The sequence below is a fragment of the Mus pahari genome, chromosome X, assembly GCF_900095145.1.
Source record: "Mus pahari chromosome X, PAHARI_EIJ_v1.1, whole genome shotgun sequence".
NCBI lineage: Eukaryota > Metazoa > Chordata > Mammalia > Rodentia > Muridae > Mus > Mus pahari.
In genome coordinates this window covers 123,749,755-123,767,339 of record NC_034613.1, presented here as the reverse complement: position 1 = coordinate 123,767,339, position 17,585 = coordinate 123,749,755, and the positions used below count along the sequence as shown (strand labels likewise).

General features: G+C 40.6%; 1 protein-coding gene across 3 annotated transcripts in view; it reads left to right on the top strand.

Annotated features, from left to right (window-relative positions):
* Positions 1-17,344, top strand: part of Amot (angiomotin) — a 58,335-nt gene extending 40,991 nt beyond the window's left edge. For all 3 annotated transcript variants that reach the window (XM_029534157.1, XM_021187363.2, XM_029534158.1), the window contains 6 exons: positions 1,739-1,888; positions 3,504-3,694; positions 10,287-10,409; positions 11,153-11,385; positions 12,464-13,345; positions 13,678-17,344. In XM_029534157.1, coding sequence (XP_029390017.1) covers positions 1,739-1,888; positions 3,504-3,694; positions 10,287-10,409; positions 11,153-11,385; positions 12,464-13,345; positions 13,678-13,775 — 1,677 coding nt within the window. In that variant the 3' untranslated portion in view covers positions 13,776-17,344. The remainder of the gene's footprint in view (positions 1-1,738; positions 1,889-3,503; positions 3,695-10,286; positions 10,410-11,152; positions 11,386-12,463; positions 13,346-13,677) is intronic.
* The last annotated feature ends 241 nt before the right edge of the window (positions 17,345-17,585 follow it).

Here is a 17,585-nt window from a genome sequence, read left to right as displayed (position 1 = left end):
TCTTTCTTTCTTTCTTTCTTTCTTTCTTTTCTTTCTTTCTTTCTTTCTTTCTTTCTTTCTTTCTTTCTTTCTTTCTTTCTTTCTTTCTTTCTTTCTTTTAAACAAGATGTAGAGCTATGCCAGCAATAATGGTCTTTATTTTTCTTGGCTTGCTCTGCAGAATCTGTCTCTAACACTCATTTTTTTCAACAAACTCAGAGAACTCACCGATCCCACATTGCCTTTCCCATTCAGAGGGTAGGGTTAGTGACTCCTCTTTCTCCGGGTGCTTTTCATGGGATATTTAGTTTCCTCTTTGAGAAAGGCAGGACGGAGAGAGATTGTCATGAGCCTGGACTGCTTGCTTTTCAGTTTTCAGAGCTCACTTTGCTGTACTTTGCCATCAAGGCAAAGAACTGCATGCTGTCTCTGTTTAATTGCCTTTAAGTATAAGCGCTGTAAGCCTTCGTAATTATAGTTCACATTTTCTGCATTACCATTGCACTGCTCCCATAGGGTTTTCAGCATGATTCACAAATAAATGCATTCAGCTCTAAATAGCTCACGAACATTACAAAACCCCAAAGGTGAAGGCAACAGAATGATTTCTTCTTTCCCAGGACTGAAAGCTTAACCAAAGAGAGAGAGAGAGAGAGAGAGAGAGAGAGAGAGAGAGAGAGAGAGAGAGAGATGCAGAAGCATCCCCTACCTCAATCTCTTGCTTATCCTAGTCAAGAAGGAAAGATTTAAGCTTATGGAGAGGCAAAATATGATGATTTCTTTGTTCATTGTATACCTTAGGAAATTTTCATAAATAGCAAAACATGTAGACTTAAATTCACCTCTCTTGGTTTACAGTGCTAGACTGAATGAGGCCTGTTTTGAAAAGTAATGCGAACAAAACGTTGAAACAATTTGAAATGTTTTTTTCTTGTCATAGTCAAAGGAGATGCCAGGGATCTGGTGATAGGAGAATGTAAGGTATGTTTCCTACCTCCTGTAGAAAGCTCAGTAATTGTGACCTAGATACAGGAGGATTCTGAGCACTTTTTTTTTTTTTGGTTTGCCTACCAGGAAGGGGTAAGAGCTATTGAAGCAGAAATACAAAAAAATTGTGGTTTAGATTCTACCATGAAGTGCTTACCTGGTTTGTGCACTAAGAAGATGTGATAAGGTCCTATTGGTGTGACCACTAGGGCTTTGTGGCTGTGGACAATATTGGTACAATGAGTAACTTCTTATATTGCAGCTACCTACTAAAGTCACTCAGGGCTTAGGAATTACCTGCAGTCAACTATCTGGATTTATGTTTTTGAAATAACTGTTAGCAACACTATTTTAACCCTTAATCTCAGTGGTGGAGGTATCTCTAACCTTCGTGACCAAGGGAAAGATAATTACAGGAGGGCCCCACTTGAGAGGATTTTTATTTTAGAGGCTACAAGTTGATCTGCTTGCTTTGAGAGAAGCTATACAGGTAGATTTGGAAACAGAATCGGTTCTTTTGCAAGCAAAATGGCAAGGCTGCCTGCTACTTTTCCAACCTTATTGGATATTGGAGTATGGGTGTGTTATTTAAGGCTGTTCAATTGCTTCCTTGATCATTGCCACTGAGCCAGGATTTGGCTTGCAATGGGTACCAATGAATGTACATTCTTCTTTGCGGCTGTCTCAATTTTTGCTTAGGTATATGGCTCATAGACTTGTGAAGGTAAAGACTTATGTCTGACTCCATCCTTCTCTAATGGATATTTTCCAGCTGAAAAAGAAGCAAGTGTATGTAGATAAGGTGGAGAAGATGCAGCAGGCCCTTGTGCAGCTCCAGGCCGCATGTGAGAAGCGTGAGCAGCTGGAACACCGGCTCCGGACACGTTTGGAGAGGGAATTGGAATCCCTTCGAATCCAGCAGGTAATGCAGTGTGCCATCCTGGGGATGGGTAGAGATGATAGAGCTGTGTCATTATCCTACCCAAGTCTGTCTTCATGAACCAATAAGGTTCTTAGGGTTAGTTCCAGAAATATTGGCAAGGGGCTACTTAAGGAATTATAGGTGACTCAGCTGCAGCTGTAAGTGTCCTCCCCCCCAAGCATGGGTGATGACTCATTATAGTTGATTCACTGAAGATCTCTGCTGAACCGCCTGCTGCTCCACCAATCAGAATTTTGTCTCTGCAGCAATTGTTACTGCTTATGTAATCTTGAGGAGGGGGACTTATAAATCTTGTGCTGAGCCCTTAAGTCTTGGAACTATTGTTTACTTCATCCCTTCTTGAGGCTCACAAGTTTCGTTTATTTTCTGAATCTTACTTAACCAGTTATGGAAATGAGGGAAAGGAAGAAAAGAAATGCCTCATATCTTGAGTGTTGGTTTATTTATTATTTTGTGTTCAGCAAAGACTCTAAAGATACTTAAATGCTTGCTCATCTTTACATTTTTACCAGCTCCCCATGTTACAGTAAAAGGTGTGGTCAGTATGTGTGCATATCCTACCTAATTCCTTAGTTTTCTTTTCCAGCAAAGTCTGTCATTTATTTTTCACATGAATAAGAACAAAAGCCCCTATATGAAGGGAAACAGCTATTCACCTAAATTTGTTGATGTCTTTGAATCGAAATTGGTGGGATCCTTGGGCAGGTTTCTGTTTGGTTCTGAGACCGGGTCTCATGTAGTCCAGACTGACTTACAACTTTGTCTGTACAGGTGTATACCACCACTTCCAGCTGGAAGTGTTCTTTAGAAATCTTCTGGTTATACTACTTAAGGGGATTTAGAGGAAAAGAAATCAAGACAACCTCCCTGCCCCACAAATGTTGAGCACCTCAGTAAAGATCTCATAAATTAAGGGACAGTTTTGGAACCAAGTCATAGATATAAAAAAACTCCCATTTTCCTTGAAGACTTTACTGTAGGCTAAGGACTGAAGTTTTTATTTCATTAAGTCTAACTTCTGAACAACATAGCAATGTGGAAATGCAAGTTCTCTTTCCTTCTTTTGAATCAGTATCTTACCCAAACTAAGAGCTGAGGTTAGGAATAGCTTAGTTATAAGCATTTCATCAGGGCTCACAGCACTGTTTTGTTTGAGACCTGGAAATAAGAATCAGTAATAGAGGGCTTTCCTAAAATGCATGGAACTCTAGTAGGATAGATCTTCGCTACTATGTAAACAGGCAGACAAAGAAACCAAATAGCATGGAAAAGCCCTTTCTTATAAAATAGAAACTCTTCTCACCAGATCTGCTAGGGAAGTCTGTGTCAGGGGATTCATGAGGTCAAGTCTATATAGTGAAATCCTGTCTTAGAAAATCAGCAATATTAGATAATTAGATGGATGGATGGATAGATAGATAGATAGATAGATAGATAGATAGATAGATAGATAGATAGATAAGTAGATGGATAAGTAGGTGGATAGATAGGTAGGTAGATAGATAGGTAGGTAGACAGATAATCAGTTTTTGGGACTTGGGCACTATGGTTTTTCTTTCACTAACTTGAGGGACCTTGGCATTTCCCCCAATAGCGCCAGGGCAACTCCCAGCCCACTAATGCTTCAGAATACAATGCTGCTGCACTGATGGAGCTCCTCCGGGAGAAGGAGGAGAGAATTCTGGCCCTGGAAGCAGATATGACCAAGTGGGAGCAAAAGTATTTGGAAGAGAATGTGATGAGACACTTTGCTCTGGATGCTGCTGCAACTGTGGCTGCGCAGAGGTAAGTCACTGAAAGATATGAATGGGAAAACCAGGTGTGCTAACTCATTCAGCAATTTCCCAATATCTGCTCTCTTTCCCACCCCCCTTCAGTTCCTCTTCATGTTTTCCTCTTTCCATTTATACATGGACTAGATGGATTTGGTGATAGATGTCTAAGGATTTTTAAAATATGGGCTTTCTAGAATCATAATTGAGTTTGCCTTACAAGTGAGCTGGAACATTGTAGATGGGCTTGGCTAAGTATTTGGACACATCATTCCCTACTAGCTATAGATCTTTTCAGCCACATGTGCATGCTGTTTAGTTTCAGGACCAAAGTGAAATCCCCATTAGAGAAATTCCACTCAGAAAGCAAATGACAGCAGCTACTCCTGAGTGAGTAGCTGCTGTCATTTGATAGTTCTGGCTCTTCCTGGGTATGTGCCGAATATGAGTCCATCACTGCCCTTTGAGAAGGTCTATATTTGAAGGCTACATTCTCTATATTCCTGGGCTCATCACTTATAAGTAGTCTTATCCTATCTGGTACCAGGGAGAAAAGGCAAAAGGGGTTTTATTTATGGCTTCTTGGCCATCTTCTTTGCATATTATAAAAAGAATTATTAGCTTTTATAGGAAACAGTTGTTCATAGTCTTTCTATGTTGCCTATGTTCATAACTATTAGATGGGAAAGAAACAGCTCGGGTATCATCAGGTGATGGGTTTGGTTGTGTTGATAATGGACAGAATGTAAGTGTAGACTTAGGTATTGAAGGTGGTCTAGACTCTAGTCCATTGTGCATAAAGTATATTGTACCCAAATAGGCTTCTATCCAGAATGTTGTTAGATAAAGCAGTGTAATTTTATATTCTTGCAAATGTAGTAATCAGTAGGGTCCAGTACTTGCTAGATATTAGGTAGTAATAGGTGTATGGAAGGAATTCGTGTTTAAGATATGAATTGGCACATTCTAAAGATGCTCATGATTCTCCAGGAAGACTTCTCCTATCCTCCTGTCCAGATAACCTTATACCTTTAATAGACTGAAGCTGGCTTTGGCTTAATCTTGAGGTTTTCATCAGCTGAAGTTTTCCTGGCTTTGTTTCCTGAGAAAAGCATGCTCAGTAAAAGCCAGGGTCATAATAGTGTCCAGTGAATCTCCGTCTGTGTCCGAAGATTGTCACAAGGCTTGGAGACAGATATCAAGCAGAATTTAGTGTCATATTACCTACAGGCTCCCAAAGAAGTGCAGCACTTGCTCAGAGGTATTTGTGAAAGCCTGATGCTGGAAACTTGCTTACAGTGAGCCAGAGAGATGCAGGGTAATTTTGTCTGCTTTGTGCAGAAGCTTTGCATGATGTAGTTCATGTCTGTGCAAGGCATGAGAAAATGTCTGAAGGAGGCATCTTGGTGCTGGCTACAGAATGGACTCCAGGGCAAAGTATAAGAAAGCTAGAAAGGTACTTGGTACAAGGGCTTTTATACAAAGATAAAACCTCCATTCCTCCTCTCCTGTGGAAATCATTAAGAATTGAGAGTTCCCTTACAGATCTGTGTCTAAAATGTGTTGACTTAAATTGAATTGCTTTGGATCCCTAGGTAGAATGTGTCCATGTAATTACTGTTTTCAGCAAAATATGCATGTTTATCATTTGATGTGATAGAACACAGCCTGTTCCCAGTGTTCCTAGCAAGTAAGAACACCTTCTTCCGGAGGTAAACATCCCTGATCCTGACTGTTCATAACAGATTCAGACAACAGGAGAAAAGGAGAGACAGCTTATATGGAAATGCCTGTAACATAAATGAATTAGACTTGATGATTTCCCCCGACCCTTTTATTAAAGGTTTATGCTATATTTCCAAAGATAGTATCATTTCACTTTGCTATACGGATTGGTTTCCTTATTTTCCTTCTCTGTGAGATGACATCCAGAAAACATTATTTCTTACCTTATAGGCTTTTCTATCTGTCTTGCCAATATTTCTTCACATGCTTTTCTCTTCCACCTCCCAACCAAAATGTAGACATTTGACCTCGTTCTGTGGTGGAAATCACATGTATATTGGATGTTGACTGCAGATAGAAAGTGCTCAAAATTATGATTAAAGAAGGAAAGTAAAAATGTGGAGGGAGCAAAGAAGGAAGGAGGAAGAGGAGGTGGGAGAGAAAGTCGGTTTCTTTTTGTTTTTTCTTTTTTTAAAATAAATGTGTAATTTAGCACTCAAGATAGAAGTCACATTCTCCTATGACCTTGTGGCCCTTAAACTTGATGCTTTCCTTCCTAAGCAATGACTCATTTGGTTCATGTCATAAAATTACAAACTTCTTTCCTAGAGTGTCAATATAAAAGGAGTTACATTGTGTTTACACTCTTTGTTTTACTTCTCCTGCTCAGCGTAATTATTTTGATCCCTCCCAGTTGATGCATTTATTAATAGCCCATGCCTTTTTATTTCTGTGTAATGTGTCATGGAATGGATGTATCATAGATCATTTATCCATTCACCTGATGATGGATATTTGGATTATTTCCAGTGTGTGACCTTTGAGTATAATAAAATACAAATTTTAATATAACATGTTTAAAAAGTTTATTTTCTTGCATTAGAAGGCATGGTACATGGTAGTCTGTTTATAACCTTTATAGTGCTTTGATTCTAAATAACCTTTTATCACGGAAAAGCTGGGGATTCATTGGTTTTAGGCAGGAATCCGGGACTGAAAGCGCTAGAAGTGTTCAGGAATAGACAGTGAGACCGATCAGTAGTGTGAATAGGTAAGTTGTATTCAATGAAGAGAAAGCAAAAAGCTGGGAAGAGAAAGAATAAATTCAAAGCTTTTTAGCTTTTCTCTCGAGGTAATTGAATAAGTTTTATTTAAAATAAGTACTTGAGCTGAGTGTGGTGGCACTGACCTCTTGTCTCAGTACAGAAAAGGGACAGGAGGAAGAGTGTGAGTTCACAGCCAGCTTTAGCTATATAAAATAAAATACAATAGTATGTGGCACTTAATCTTTTTTGCCCAAATGCTATTTGAAAACGTATTTGTATTTCTCAAAACATAGGCAGGGCTCTAGTGAGAACTTAAAACTTATTACTTATCTGGTCTACTCTCAGGCACAGAGGTATTATATCATCTCTAGATCAATACTAAGGGCACAAGAGCCAGGATTTAAATCAACAATTTATCAGTTTAACTGTCTCCTAGCTCAATGACGGTGAGCTTGAGACCATTAGCTGTACAATGAAGGATTAGGTGAGAATTTTTAGGCACGTGGAAGCATTATCAATAGCTGTAGGATCATTCCTTGCATCCAGGCTCTGAGTTACTGTGTCTCTAGAGAATCTAGGTACTTAATATGATGAATGGAAGTCCCTAAAAAAGAAGTCCCTGTTCATTCCCAGAAGACCTGATTTGGCAATACAGATTTTGAATTTGAGCTCATAAATGGTGAATTTATGCCTGGAGAGCAACAAAAAGATACTACGATAACAACCCATCAACCATGTAATCTATTCAGTTGGACTTACTGAATTGGGTTGTTAACTGTACTTGGAATGTTTCAGGATTTTGTTGGGCAATGCAAATCCAGAAAAAGAGGAGGTAAAGTAACCGAGGGCATGAGGAAGATTTGTACCACATGTGTAGCTATTTGTTTCTTCCTTAATGTCCTTTCTCAGTTTCCTGAGTTTGCTTTCTTCTCAGTCTGTATTGTTGTTACCTTGTTTCTACCAGTACTTCCCTGTGGTTAGAAAAATGCTGTAATAGTAGTGCTTTCATCTTTAAGATTAAACTTAAAAATCTCCAACAACTTGCTGGATCTTATCATAGGGCTGTTTTCAAGACAACTTCACTCCAGCAGCTCTGTAATCTAAAGCCATCATAGCGCTTTGGAAAAATCCTCTCTTTGGTTTCCCATGACAACAAACACTATTGCATGATTTGAATTACAAGTACAGTTCTCATTCATTCTTTTATCTCCCTAATGTTTCCATGGACATGGTCTCCAAGTCCAGTCACATCGACCACCTACAGCCTGTTCCCATTTCCCTTACCATTTTACTGGTTTGTGTTTTTATTATTGTCTGATGGGATTACTGCAATCACCTTCCTAACTGGTCTGCTTGATTCAAGTGCCTCTCTCCTCTGATCCCTCCCTATATTTCCGCAACAGATAGTGCTATTGTCAAAGAGCTTGGCACACACTCTTTCACTCCCCACAAAAAGCTCTAGTGATTCTTAGTGCCCGTTGGAGTAAAGTCCAAACTCATTCCTGTAGTAGTTAATTATTTATTCCTTGTCTACCCTTGCAAGTTTCCTACGCCTAGAGCCTAATCACTTCCACAGGTTTCTTCTCTCAAGCCTCCCCCGATCTTCTACTTTCAGTAAATTTTGTGCAGGATGCTACCAGTTCGATAAAAATGAAACATTTATTGATTGATTTTTTTTTTAAGTTATTTTTGATCTTTAGAGACAGGGTGTCACTCTGTGGCCTTGGCCGGCTTGAGACTTTCTATTTAGAGCTACTCTTGTACTTGTTATGATCTTCCTGCCTCAGCCTCCCAAGTTCTAGGATTGCAGGCCTGAATCACCATACGAGTCAAGGTAAAGTTGAAATGGCCACTGGGGGGGGGGGTTATTTAGGGAGTGATGGATGACAACCTTAAGAACACTAGAATTGAAATTATGCTATTAGAGAAAAGAGAGATCATCTGGGGTGGGGGATATTAACAGAAGTATGTTTATTTAAGAATTTGAGAGGATGAGATAGCAGGTTCAGGGGCATGTGACTTTGCATGCTTTCTGCAGTCTGCAGGCATTATCTCCTGATAGTCTTCAAATGCTCTCACTAGCCTGCTTTTGCAAAGCCATTGACTTCACAGCCCTAGTCTTCCCCAAGGAAGATTGATGTTGAGTGCCGTTCTGGCAGCCCTGTAGGAATTCGCTAAGTGCCCCACATTTTCAGGCTCCATTCCTGAACAGTTCCCAGTGTCCATATCAATTAGCTGGCAGGGCTCTGTGTACCCAAACTGGTCTTTTATGCAATGAAAGTGGCTGTAGGCCAGCACCAGTTTCCCCAATGACAAACTGTACGTTCAAACCCCCCGTGTCTGTAGACAGCATGCACTTTTCAAGAGGCTTGGCTCCAAAGTGTTAGCCTTCGGTTTCCCTAGGCACTCTGTAAGGGCAGAAACGGCCTCCAGGATTGCACCAAGGGGAAGACTGTCTCAAACACATACCGACCTTTTGGTATTCTCTTTCTACCTATGCGCTTTTTAATATTAAAAAAGAAAACATTGTTATATGCCTTTACTGTACCCAGAGGTATATGTTCTTACTTAAATCATTTTAATTTACATAAAATGGAAGGAGATGTCACTTCAGTTGTCATTTTGTGTATGAAGAAGAGTAAGCGTAAAAGCAGATAAGTGACATTCGGAGGTCAGAAAGTTTGTGAGTGGCAGAGTACTTGTGGAAGCTGCGACTTGATCCTTGGGCTGTCTTTAGGAGTCGTCTTCATATCAAGTGCAAGGGAGTTGATCCAGGAGAACTGTGAACAAGTGGATTGCTCTGGGGAAAGATTGAATTTGGGGATGTCAAACTAGTTTGAATTTGGCAAATGATGCGAGAAACTGTATCCTTCCCACTTCTTTCCAATTCCAATAAATGCTTACAACTTTGCAAATGAGCTGTAGGCATTGGGATAGCAGTGGTTTTTATAGAGGCCTACCAGACTTCCCTAATCTTAAGGCTAACTTCCCACCTGGTCATTCCCTTGTTATTACATCACCCCAAATCTGTACTGTCACAATCTCAGTGCCAAGAGAACATGACTCTTTAGCTTCTAGCAGATAATGTATCTGGGATGTGGAAGGAGTGGTGTGAAGCAGGGCCACCTCATCCTTCTTCATTCATCCTCTTGTCCCGATTTCCTGTACAACCCTTGCAATTCCATGTATGTCTTCTTTAATGATAATGCCTATTTCTTTCTCTTAGTCCTCATCTCCTTTCCTTGTCTTTTTGTCTGTTTGCCTCTGGTATGCTCCTCTGTGCACACATGTTTCTCCTTGAGTTAATGGCCTGAGACAATTCCAGGTGAAACACGATGATCCCTTGCACAGCTGAGACTCTAGCATGAGAACAGTCACTTGAGTTGGTTTAAAGCCCATGCATTCAGTGAGAGAATGGTTCTGATGCAGATAAGATAAAGAACCAAATAGGATCAAGTCAAAGGCCCTTTCTGTTAGTTCATATGCTGTAACTGACTTTAGTTGTTTACCTGTCTCTGTCTGTTGTGTATGTCTAAGCCCTCATATGTAAATGATAATCAACTGGCACAAAACCTACTTAGCAATCCTCTTGATTCCTTCAAAAATATCTTTCTTTTTTGTGACTGTTTGAAGAATGAAGTCAGAAGTGTACATATTCCTGAAGTTATACTTGCTGAAAGCTCTTTCCAGTAAGTCTATGGCAAATCAAACGTTCCTTTTGAGATCAATGTTAATTTAAGAATTTTCAGCAGAACCTCCATTGACTTCGGCTAAAGAATAACGTCTCGATTTTGATGCCTGCTCATCATCGGCACTGCCCTTTTTCTCCCACAGAGACACAACAGTCATTAGCCACTCTCCTAACACCAGCTACGACACAGCCTTAGAGGCCCGGATCCAGAAGGAAGAAGAGGAAATCCTGATGGCCAACAAACGTTGCTTGGACATGGAAGGAAGGTAAAATCTGAATGTGGATCCAGAAGGGTTGAGGAGTTGATATTATTGAGGCCAGCTACATCAGTAGAGAAGGGCAAGTGTGCTTATTCATAAGTGATGAACTTGATTGCGTAGCCTGCCGCCCTCCTACCTCTTCATCCCTGCCAGTCTGTTACCTAAGGTTTGATGTGATAACCTTGATAATGAACATTCTTATTAAATGTGAAGTTTCAAGTAGAGTTGCTTTTTCCTGGATTTTATAATTGTTTTCCATTTGTATTCTGCTAGATCTGAGTTTTTGATGTTTCTTCTCTGAGGTATTCTTTGTAGCAATAATACTTCAATTCTATAATACGGACAAGTTGTTAACAAAACATCTGGGGAATATGGCAGCCAATGTCTTTTTATAGACTCAGTGTCATTTATTATTACTTGGAGGCCATGCCTTATTAGTAGAAGACTCCATCTTCTCAGAGAATGACTTCTTTCATACATGGCCTTTCTGTTTGCCAATATTTAACTCTGATATTCTAAGGTGTCTGCAGAAATTTTTGGATACTCTCTTACATCTACTTGGCAGTCCAAGAGGATGTGCTCATTTTTCTTGCAAGTCCTAACGTACTGACCCTTGCCTCCAACTACGAATTAACTAGCCCAAGCCTTAATTGAAAGGATAATAGGAACACAAATCCACTTAGGCAGTGAGATCAGAATAGAGAAGTAGATACCAGGTTTCTGTATGTGTTCTTTTCTTTGACTCCTAGGATTAAGACCCTCCATGCCCAGATTATTGAAAAGGATGCCATGATCAAGGTGCTGCAGCAGCGCTCCAGAAAGGAGCCGAGTAAGACAGAGCAACTCTCATCCATGCGGCCAGCAAAGTCTCTGATGTCCATTTCCAATGCTGGATCAGGCCTGCTTGCACACTCATCTACCTTGACTGGTGCGCCCATTATGGAGGAGAAGCGTGATGACAAGAGCTGGAAGGGGAGCCTAGGTGAGGAAAAGCAAAGGCACAGTGACAGAAAGTGTCCTGACTCTGTTACCCACAGCAAGGAAAAGGGACAATGGTCCAGGTTCTAGAGAGGAGAATTTGGAGTTTTTTTTTCCCCTAATGGAACTAGATATATAAGCAGGACCTCTGAAGTCTCAGTGTGAGAACAGTAACTGAGACAAAAGCTTAAAAATATGAGAATCCTATGTGTTCTTTAGGGGTAGGAAAGAACCTAACTTGAATTTTATCTTTTAAAAAAAATTCTTATATTTGGCTTTTGCCACATGGGAACTTTGTTTAAAACCCAAATGGACTTTATCTCCGGCAAAATTTGAAATTACAGCATCACTGTGTTCTTTCCTCCCCTACGGAAAGAGGACCCAAAGTTCTCTTTAAGCTAATGGAGTCAGGTGGTAGCTTTGTTACCAGAATGTTCAGATATGAGAAGAGAATGTACTTTTTTGTTCAATTCTTGTCCATTTTATCCCCTCTCATTAAAGTCTTGGAGTACCATAGATACCGAGACACATTTTTGATCCAGACGAAGGAAACAAATATATATTTCAAATCTTTTGTTGTTTTTAACACCTTTCTTGATCCACTGACTTGTGCAATATCCTTTAGTCAGAGTAAATGTTCTCCAAGCCATGGTCGTGTTTGGAACCGTAGGTTACACAACTTAAAGCACCCTCATTGGTATCCACAGGTTCGCTATAGCACTGATTTATTTTCAAATCTCTGGTTAATGAGAGGTGTTAATATTACTGGTATAGAAAAGACCTCTGACAAGTTGGTCTTCTGCAATCACCAGTTGAAAAAGAAGTCTTAACAGATACCAAGGACACTTAGAGGTTTAATGTTATGTTGCATATTGCATAATAAAGACAAGACGGAACCAAAAGCAACTTTTAGCTGGGATGCAAGATAGGGGATCCCAGAGGTTCCCTAGAGGCAAAAGCTATGATGTTTCAAAGAAAAATACCAAATATTTTCTTTCCCTGAACTCTGACAAGGGGAAACAGTTAATCAGTATCTAAATAAAAATCACCTCCCATCCTCTTGTTCCTTGCTCTATCCTTAGGCATTCTTCTGGGAGGAGACTACCGTGCTGAGCCTGTCCCATCCACACCTTCCCCTGTGCCTCCATCTACTCCCCTTCTCTCAGCTCATTCGAAGACAGGCAGTCGAGACTGCAGCACCCAAACTGAACGTGGATCGGAATCGACCAAAACCGCGGCTGTCACTCCCATCTCGGCTCCAATGGCTGGTCCAGTTGCTGCTGCTGCCCCTGCTGCTGCCATCATTGCAACTGCTGCCACCAACACTGCCACTGCTGCCACCAACACCACTATCATGGTAGCTGCTGCTCCAGTTGCTGTTGCTGCTGCTGCTGCTCCAGCTGCTGCTGCTGCCACCCCATCTCCAGCAAACGCTGCTGCTCTTGCTGCTGCTGCCACTCCAGCTACTTCTGTCTCTGCAGCTACTTCTGTCTCTGCAGCTAATTCTATCTCTCCAGCTGCTCCTGTCACTCCAGCTGCTGTAGTGCCTCCAGCTGCACCTGTCTCACCAGCTGCTGTTGTTCAGATTCCAGCTGCTGTATCTCTTACTCCTGCTACTGTTTCTCCAACTCCTGCCACTGCTACTGCTGCTGTTGCTGCAGCTACTACTGCTGCTGCCACTGCTGCTGCCGCTGCTGCTGCTGCTGCCACTACTGCTATTCAGGTTGCTCCAGCTACTTCGGCTCCGGTTCCATCTCCAGCTTCGATTCCGGCTCCAGCAACGGCTCAGGCTTCTGCTCCGACTCCGACTCAGGCATCAACTCCAGCTCCGACTGAACCTCCTAGTCCAGTTCCAACTCCAACTCCAGCTTTGGTTCAAACTGAGGGTCCTGCAAATCCAGGTGCCAGTTCCGGACCACGCCGCTTGTCTACACCAAATCTGATGTGCAACCCAGATAAGCCAGGTAATCACAATTTTCTGGAGCAGACATCTTCTGGTTTTGTTCTCGGGTGTACATCTATTAGTTGATGCCTGCCCTTTTGACAGAGTTGAATATTGCATGATCCAATTGGTCAAAAGAGAGAAAAGAAGCGGTTCTAAAACTGCCTTCTGTCATTCACTAAAAAGGGAATGGTCAAGAGCAGAGGTCATTTTTCAGTAAAGTAAATAATGGGCATGTCTGCAGTTGCAAGTCACATTTTAGAAATTAGTTTTGTGATTCTTCTTAACATTGATTTTTGCAAGTTAATTTTTACTTTATGCCTAAGTCTTTTCTAATCCCTTGTTTCCATTTAGATGCCCCTGCTTTCCACTCCAGCACTCTGGAAAGAAAGACACCCATTCAGATCCTGGGGCAAGAGCCTGATGCAGAGATGGTGGAATATCTCATCTAAACCCCACAGTCAAGAGCTGGTGTTATCAGCAAGAATTCTTTTTAATAATTTTTCCCTTTCATTTGTTTAATCTGGGGTGAAGATAGGGTTGGGAGGTGGGGATGATTTTTCTAAAGGGACTTTTTATTGGACTCTGGTAGTACATAAGTAATACCATAGAAATGAATTCCAATCTATTTTGGAATACTTAGGGAGTACCTCAAAAGATAGGTTAAGCAGAATGTGCTCTAAAGCTTATTGTTGGGCTTTGTACAACTCATGGACTATTAACTGGTAGTGATGTCCATTGATGTTTTGAATACGCTTCAACTTGTTTTAAATTTCCCTATTTGAGGTCATTTTTCATTGAAGAATACAGTATGTGTAGAAAGCAGGTTGTAACATGGAGTTCCGAAGTGGAAATTCAGGGAGAGTTTGAGGACTTGCTACTTTGTCTAGTCTCTACCTAGACAACAGCCACAGAAAGCTCTTACTTTGGGCTTGAGGAAAGAAAGTGTTTTAGGAGCTATGGAAGCTAAAGAAAAGGTAGAGAGGATTGGGGTAAAGAAGGGTTCTGGAACCAATTTTCTCTCCCAGTTGCCAGTTACCCTGCCCCCCTCATTGGTGGTATTTCTCTCCATTTCAATGGTGCTTTGGAAGTGGATTCTTTTGGTTCCCTCCTGGAGGTTGATACATTCATATATATACTGTGGAATAATTTATGCATTTGGATAATTAATATATTGCTTTCAGACAGTAGGAAGGTAAATGAACAGTGATCCATGACTCCCTCTCTCATAGGAGATTAGATGTGAGAGGCCTTGATAAAAGGCTGCATGAGATGGTGCATGCAGACTTTTGTGATCTGGTTATAGTCATGAACATGGCTCAGTCACCTTAAATTAGTCCTGGTGACTGGCATAGCCTTTCCCCACCCACAATGCAGACTCTCTGGCTGGTTTGCCAGTATTTGTTTGCCAGTAGTTTGCAAGATAAGGAAACATTGTTGTTGACATGTTGAATGTGTTGAATGTCTGGCAAATACTTGGAAATATTTCTTCTTTTGTTTTCCCAAATCCTTAGCATGTGTCTTCAAAGGCATATGCCACTGTCACCTCCAAGGAAATCACATAAGAAATCCAAAGTACCAGGCTGCAGTCAGGAACAAGGTTGATTGCAGCCATCTCCTCAACTACCTCTTCTCATCACCAGTGACTCCATCTTAGAATCCCTTTGGGAAGCAGCTAGGAATGTATACATGGGCGGGACCAACATGGGGCCTTGCCATAGAGCTGCCTCCAAGGACACAGGGGTGTCAGTTGTCACAGGTCCTTGTCCCTTGTCTCTGCCCTTCAATGAGGCAAAAGAACTGCAGATAGTACCATTAAGATCAGTTTTCATGGGTCTAGGGAAGTTAAGGGAGGGAGGGTATTAAGTAAGGGGGGGTAGACGTATAGAGATGTGTTAAGTTAGGAATCAGATTGATACAAAGGTATCCTGTATTATGCCATGGGCTATAGCGGTGGGGAGGAACTTTACTTAGCAATGTAGCATTAAGTTTAGTGATGAGGAACCTAAGAGTTGGAAAAGTTCACTGACTTTTTCAAGATCGCACAGCACATCTCTTTGTTCTGCCAACTATATACCCATTTGGGAAAATGATTATGAAAAAGAAGAGTCTGTTTTGAAGAAAGGACATCTTCATAGTCTAGGGCATACCTACATTATGAAAATCTTCTTGGTGTGAATAGATTGATTAGGTGTCTGAATTCTTATCTTGTCTCTGTTGGAGTGCCTTGTATGAGACTGGTTTTTTCCCTCATCCCATTTAATCATTGAGCTACATGAAGTAAGCCCATAAAGAAAAGTCAACCCATCTGTTTTTCACTATAAAATCGGGTGTCTTGGGTCATTTTATGTATTCCTCTGTGAGTATAAGAGTGCTTTATTTACCTGTATTCTTGTGTAGTTCCTAATTACCTTCCAAAAGATTTATTTGTGTGTGTGTGTGTGTGTCTGTCTGTCTGTCTGTCTGTCTGTAGATGAGGGAAGGCAATCCAACAACTTTTAACTAGTATCTTTTTCACATTTTTAATAGCAAAGTGATCGTCCAATATATTGGTCCTCAGTTACAGAGTGAATGCCAAATAGACATTTAAAAGTGCAAGGAAATAAATCCCTTCAGACAGTAGAAGAATCAGGCAGTAAACACCAGGAGAGCTACTTTCTGTCCAAGCAAATGAATGAAAATCAAAGAAACTTCATGTCCTCTCATGATGAAAACTCATTGATAGAATTTGGGCTGACTCTGGGAGCCATTATTATAATCACATACTCTAAAGTGACAGATGAAATGAATTCCTCACTGTGGCACCATTGCTTTAGAGTCTTATGTTTGGGGGGGAAAGGAAGTCCTTGCTGAAGTGTGAACTTTCCAGAACCTTTGTGCCCTGTCACAGAAGAGGCACTCCTTCTCTTCAGTTTTCTGTCCCAGGAAATTTGCTAGAAGGACATTATATGTCTAAGAGATGGAAGAAGACTATGTTGGTATAGTCTATATAGACTCCACCATTTGAGAAAAATTTCTACCACATACCAGTTAAAAAAATCACTATATGGAATAAATCTCAAATTAACCATGTCTTCACAGTTGTGTGGATGTAACATTTGGGGCCTTTTCCTTGACTTCCAAGAAGAGGAGGGAATATTTGTTGTCTTAACTTTTACTGTCTAGTTGTCTATGAGGACCTTATGATTCATTTTGTTATCCCCAATGTCCCATGTCCAGCAAAATTTCATTTGAGGGAACTATACTTGATACAAAACTATTAACATTGTTGAGGAAGTAATTGAACTTCCTTTGAAAGTCATGTATTGTGACTGTTGTCTTAATGAAGGTTTTAATTTCAGTGTTGCTTTTAAGCTGCAGGGTGACGGGGCAGTAGAAACTTGAAACATCTGCCATCATCTATGGCAGGAAACATAGCCAGATGTTCTCTTTTTACTTTTGCACTGTTGAGTGGGTCTAACAAACTGATTTCCCAGTTACTTTTTAAAATGAAGAATCTAAATAATGTGGCAGCTTAAAGTATAGGTGTATGTGCTAACTTGAATGAATGCTCATGTCTGTTAGCCATACAGTCTGTTATATCTTATATCCTCATTCATACATGGATTATGTTACTTAAGATATGTTCCTTCTTACAGAAAATATTTTCAAAGGGAAACTATTCACTGTGGATTCATTTTCACTGATTTCTGCCTGCCACAATCTTCAAATTCTTCTCTCGTGTGCCACCCATTGACAGTAGGACAAGGGTTGGAAGCATATACATTTTCTTCTGGTAGTAAGGGTGGGTGACGAGAAGTTTTCAAATCCTTCTGGCCTCCTTTGTGATCGATGGCATGTGTTTAATAAGATGGCTAGATGGGGCTGGCAGATTGTTCTAGAAGAATTTGGCTTAATGTACATGGTCTTATAGTGATTGTGATCCTATTCTGTAATCAAAGAGAGTTAGATCAAATAAAGTTAAGCAGGTTAAATCCACTTTGTGCCTATCTTTCAATAAAGTTAGCCGTTTTAAAATGCAGCACTGTGTGGAAAATGCTTCGGTGTTTACTGGCTTTGTGTGATGTTAATAATTACTTTCAAGACAGTGGAATTGTCTTGCACCAGCAGCAGAATTTGCATTTGCTCAAAGTGTGGGATGATATTAAAACATCTTCAGACAATAGAGCAGGCCACTTGCTCTAAACAGTTGTTTTATATACAAAGGCAAGCAGGCTATCATGAGAGCTTTGCACCTTTTTGTTTCCTGGTTTTGAAGGGTA